This window comes from Nyctibius grandis, chromosome 10 (genome assembly GCF_013368605.1).
Source record: "Nyctibius grandis isolate bNycGra1 chromosome 10, bNycGra1.pri, whole genome shotgun sequence".
NCBI lineage: Eukaryota > Metazoa > Chordata > Aves > Nyctibiiformes > Nyctibiidae > Nyctibius > Nyctibius grandis.
In genome coordinates, this window is record NC_090667.1 from 16,578,335 (window position 1) to 16,583,845 (window position 5,511).

The window sequence follows — 5,511 nt, forward strand, 5'->3', positions numbered from 1 at the left end:
CAGCAATACTCTCTGGATGTTTACTGGGAGCAGCTCAGGAACCCTTGTCTGCAGCTACACCTTTAAGGAGCTAAACCCAAACCCCTTCCCAGCTGAAGTCTGATCTGTGGGGGTCCCATCCTGAACTTAGTACCAAAGTGCCACTGACTTGTTGGTCTTAGGCTACATCTCCCTTGGGGAAGTGAAGTTCTCAGACCCAAACCACAGCTACCCCGCTCCAAGAAACCATTACACAGCCAGTAAAAAAGCCCTCCCAAACATTAAATTTCTGCCAAAGCGAGTGCCGGTGCTCTACCTCTTCAGCAGGCCACTTCCCAGTGCAACTGAACAGCAAAAGCCATCTTTTCTCCAGGAATTCTCTCCTTTTTACCTACTCTCAGATTTCATGGTGAACCTGTGCCAAAACAGGAGTTACAATGCACTGAGACACCCAGATGCATGTAGTGTTACTATATCCAGGTATCAGAACATGCACCATTGCTCTACCAGCTCTTCAGCAGAGAGAGATGAAAGTTCAGAGTTATTAATATAAAAAGTTTTATTACTTTTAGGTAAGGAAGAATTTACTTACCTGTAAGCTGGAGTGGAGCAAATGCTACAGTTCTGCCGGTCCAAACTGGTCTCTCAGGGGGTTTTCTTTCCTTACTCCATTTTCTTATGAAGCGTCCTATAGCAATGTCACAACTCACTAATATATTTTTGTTGTTGAAAATGTGGCCTCTGTATCTTGTGATGATAATTACAGGGCTAACGTGCTGTCCATTACAACCTCCTCTCTAAAAAAACAAAGATCCCAAGCTCTTTGGTTCAGTAAAAAATAACCATCAGGTCCATAGTGATGACATGGGGTCAAGGTCTATAAGCTGAAGTCCAGACCAGCAGGGTCATTGGACACATCTTGGGCTAGGCTGGAGACCAACACCCCTACACCAATACTCATGCATAGAGAAAAGACCCTGAGAAGACCTTAAATAGCCTCCGTGGTCCATGGGTGTGGGTGGAAGCTCCCAGCTGAGGCTGGTCAAGGCTATTAAGGGCAATTAGTGCCCTCAAAGCCCTGTCAGGCACCAGTGTCAATGGTCCTGTGACTAGCACCTGTGAGAACAGCTTTGGGAGCTTTAGTAAAGAAAAGATACCAGGATTTTTTTCCCAAGAAAATGAGGTTTGGGAGGTCCACCTATCCCTTGTCCCTCTGTCTACCAGCCCCACTGTGTAGCCTCAGGGTGACGTGCACAGCTCTGGGCACCTTTTTGGACATGTCTGTTTGCAGGAAGGGGTGTCCAAAAAGGCGCCCAAAGCTGTGCACATCACCCTGATCCCCCTTTGCTATTGCTCCTTACTACACATTGGCTGTTAGCACGGCACCTACACCTCACCCATCTTTTACTACTGGGAGCTTGCAGAGCTCCCAGGGACAGCAAGTGCCTCGCAGGGCAATAAAATATCCAAACTCTTTTTCTGGGATTTTTCAAGCAACTCTGCAGTTGGACTTCCAGGTCCTTCAGGCCAAGGTACACCTCTGCGGGAGCAGTGCCCAGAGCTCCTGTTTCCAACCTCGTTGCTTTCCCACCCCGTTCTCCTGTGACGTTGCTGCTCGCACAGCTCAGCTCCGGGCAGCAGGAAGAGGACGGGCACAAGGGAACCGTCCAGCTCTCCGTCCGCTCTCGCAGGTACTCAGCCTACTTCTGCAGCCCGATTTCCTCGCGGCTGTCTGCCGAGGGGCTCGGGTGGGAGGGGAGGGCTGCACTGACAAGGCTGGCCAGGCAGGAGGTGGGAGCTGCAGGCGGTGACACCAGCACCCTACAACCTGGAGGCACCCAGGAAGACTTCCTGGGTGGAAGGGACTTTGCAGAGCGAAGGAGGAGCAGTGACTTTGCCTCTGTCACAGCTTCCCCCGAAACTGGGGCAATCACTGGGCGCAGTCCAGGCCGTGCTGCAGTCCCAGCCTGGGCTTGGGGACAACGGGGCCCTGCTCCAAGCAGGGACCAGCTCCTCTGCCTGCAGTGAGCAGATGTCCCGGTGAAACGGTGCCTGGTTTCATGCTGACCTTGCTCCTGTGTCAGAGGGGCTTTGAGATCTCTCCTTGACAGCCATTTCCCACGCACTCCACTGCAGAAGGGCAATGCCAGAGGACACGAACCCAACATAAAACACCAAGAATCACTGTGAACCCAGGCTACTGAGTCCCACAAATCCTTGTGCTGCATCTCCTTGAGCCTCTGGCACCAGCCTCACCCTCTGCCTGCTGATGACGCCCAGCAGTCTGAAGGCAAATGACAAGGCACAAAGGGGCTGGTGGTGTGGGCTGTTCTCCTGATTTGTGCCGTTTTGTGCCGCGTTATTGTTGAGGGTGTTTATTTTTCCCAAGATGAAATGAAAACTTCACAGCCTCCCCAAAACATCATTCAGGCCACCACAGCCAAAGCCATTTGCTTCTCACAGCTTGGTGCAAAGGTGCTCCCAGGTTCTGGGGCACAGCAGGAGGATCTGCTGCCATGGAGTTGAGCAGCCAGAGCCTGCTTTAAACGTGTGCTGATGATCAGGGGTTCAGTGATCACCAGAGGGTCATCGGAGTCATCAGAGCAGGAGCATCAGGGATCCTGCTCTGGGGCAGATGGGGCTGAAGTGAAGCAGAGATGTGACAAGTAGGTCACTGAAATATTTACAGCACTCTCAACTTGCCTAAAACTGATTTTCCCCTGCCAAGTCACCATGTCACAGCCCCAGAGCCCTTGGCCATTTGTCCCTGGGCTCAGTCCCACAGTGCAGTCACAGTGGCGGCAAGTTCCCAGCCTCTTGGTGCTGGTCAGGGCCACAGTCCCTTTCTCATGGTCCATATTTTATGGCTACATTATATAGGCACCAGAAGGGATCTCCTGCAAGATAATGGCACAGCGCCTTTCCATGGGGACAGCAAGCAGCTGCTTCAGCCCCAGTGCCCTCTTCTCCCAGGAATATTCTTCCCCCAGAGACATTTCCTGCTGCACTGCCAGGGCCCAGCTTGTCTTCCCTCCCTGTCTTTTCTCCATCTGGATGAGTGTCCCCACCTGGACATGAAGAAGGTTGGGAGGACACCAGAGGGAGTTGGAGGGAAGGGTCACACACATGGTCCATCCTTGGTGCACACAGGATTTTGTGCATTGGGAGCTCAGCATCTTGGTGACATCAGCCCTCAGCGAGGTCACCCAGCTGGTCCTCCAGATCTGGCCCCAGACAGGGGCTCTGACATGCTCAGGTCCCACCAGAGCAAAGCGGGGTCTGAGGCCCTTCCAGGGAGGAGAATCTATTGCTTCTGTACTTGTGCCACCTGCAGGGCAAAAGAAAATCTGTCCGATCTCCATTCACAGTTCAGTCCACAGCTGCCTGGACCATTTCCCTGAGCAGCTGGATGCTCCTAACCTTCATCTTCTGTGGTTTTGCATGCTAGTTCCCAGCCCTGAGATGTCCTGGAAGGAGGAGTGTATGAATCCACCCCCATGTTTCATCCAGCGCCTGGACCACCTTGTGTTGACTGTGAAGAGCATTGAGGACACTGTGGCCTTTTATTCCAAAGTCCTGGGCATGGAGGTGGTGACCTTCAAGGTAACATGGGGGACAGGCTCATCTTGGGTCTAGGAAAGCTGGTACTGCAGTTCTGGGACAGTGACTGGTCCTTGTGAATCTCTGATATGGTCTCTGAGGCATCTCCTTGGAGTGGGGATGGCAGGACCAGCACAAGCTGCAGGCCATCAAGCTCTGAGTTGCAACAGAGTCAAGCTAAGTCAGAGGGAAGTCCAAACCATGCTGCAGAAGGAGTCAAAGTGACAAAAAAAAAAAAGTTCTTTGAAAAACAATTTCTAGGACTGAAGCAGGAGAACCCTCAAACTCACACATTCTCTAAAGACGTCTGACAGGCTCTTGGTTTGATATTTCCATTGGCAAAGAGAGGAAAAGATGGTTAACATTTTCAAAACAGCCCCAACTCACCTCCTGCCCAAGCTTCATGCCACTTGGTCTGTTTTGGATGTACACACTGCACCTTTTAAACTTCCAAGCTTATATCCTTCTCTCCTGCCCCACCAGCTCTCTTAAAAGCAGCTGCACTCACATCCCAAGGCTATGGTGAGCCTCAGTTTGTTTTGCAGGCAGGCACAGATGTGTCCTGCATCTGCACGGGGTCTCAGGACTCAGCTGTCATATCAGCCTGAGAAATTGCCTTGACAGTCTGCAAAGAAAAGAGATGCCAAACCCTCCTTCCTCACCCTCTTCCCTCTCCCTCATCTTTGTTCCCACCGCAGTGTGAGCCTCTGCATTACTTGTGTGGCTGCCCCAGAGGCAGGGTGGAGACGACCCAAAACTGAAAACTTGCATCATTGTGGTTTGGAAGTAGTTGCATGTGGCTGTAGGACTTCCGTGGGTCACTCCACATCTCCAGGGATGTCATGGGAGCCTTACAGCAGTCAGTTCTTGTCTTGGGTTGCCACAGCAAGAGCCCAGAGTTAGCAGGACCACAGCCAGGTCCCCAGGACTTTTAGGGCTATGCAGGTGAGTGGATGCTGCAGGCTTCCAGCCCAGTAAGACTCATTCCACTTTGATTCTTTTCTTTGGGGACAGGGAAATCGCAAAGCTTTACGTTTTGGCAACCAGAAGTTTAACCTGCATGAGGCTGGGAAGGAGTTTGAACCCAAGGCTCGGTGCCTGGTCCCTGGCTCTGCAGATATCTGCCTTATCACACAGGTGCCCCTGGACCAGCTGCTGGATCATCTGAAGGTGAGGAGGGTGTAGAGTGTGCACAGGGCAGTGTGACCCCGGGAGGCATGACACCAGAGCCTCCTAAGTGACACTTTCAGGGTCTGTGTCTTGGGGAATGTCAGAATTGTCTTATCCAACAGCTCATGTTTTCAAGGCGGGGAGGGGGAAGAGTGCCTAACTCCCTGCTAAGACTGCCTGAAGCATTAAAACCCTGCCCTTATGTGTCTTCCCAGGCCTGTGGGGTGACCGTTGAAGAAGGTCCCATGGCCAGAACTGGTGCCGTGGGTCCAATAACATCCATCTACTTCCGAGACCCTGATGAGAACCTGATCGAGGTTTCCAGGTACAGCACAGATGTGACTGCAGTCAGCAGAGGGGAACCCTAACCACAACCCATAACCAGTCTGTGTCCCAGCAGGAGATAGGATGCAGAGGCCAGGCTTTTGATGGCCAGTTTACGGGTTCAAGCTTTTATTTTGCAAACCTAGGACAAGTCTCAAATCCCAGACATAAAAATTGGGCTGCATGAACCTTGAGAGCTTTCCCAAGGCAGCCTGCTCAGCTCTCACCCCTGGATGTGAATCCTGCTTTTATAAATCACCATCAATGGAGACTTCATGACCTTCTTGGAAGATCTGTCCTCCTGCTGCTGCATTACTCTTGTTGGGACATTTTTCCTAATGTCTGACACCCCTTTTGCTGCAGTTGAAGCCCCTCATTTCTACACTGTCCACCACAAACACAAAAGAACCTGTCATTCCTCTCCTCTTCATAGCCACT

The 5,511-nt window shown here is 51.7% G+C and overlaps 1 protein-coding gene across 1 annotated transcript; it reads left to right on the forward strand.

The window, feature by feature from the left end:
- The first annotated feature begins 3,420 nt into the window (after positions 1–3,420).
- On the forward strand, positions 3,421–5,117 carry GLOD5 (glyoxalase domain containing 5). Its single transcript, XM_068409664.1, has 3 exons — positions 3,421–3,582; positions 4,594–4,749; positions 4,965–5,117. Exons 1-3 carry the CDS (start codon positions 3,421–3,423, stop codon positions 5,115–5,117), a joined length of 471 nt encoding a protein of 156 aa, XP_068265765.1.
- Positions 5,118–5,511: the final 394 nt, after the last annotated feature.

Excerpts from the sequence above, each read along its gene's own strand:
- GLOD5 (XM_068409664.1), top strand. The coding sequence starts at position 3,421 with ATGCTAGTTCCCAGCCCTGAGATGTCCTGGAAGGAGGAGTGTATGAAT. Across the intron at positions 3,583-4,593 it reads TGGAGGTGGTGACCTTCAAG|GGAAATCGCAAAGCTTTACG; the intron begins GTAACATGGGGG and ends CTTTGGGGACAG. Across the intron at positions 4,750-4,964 it reads AGCTGCTGGATCATCTGAAG|GCCTGTGGGGTGACCGTTGA; the intron begins GTGAGGAGGGTG and ends GTGTCTTCCCAG.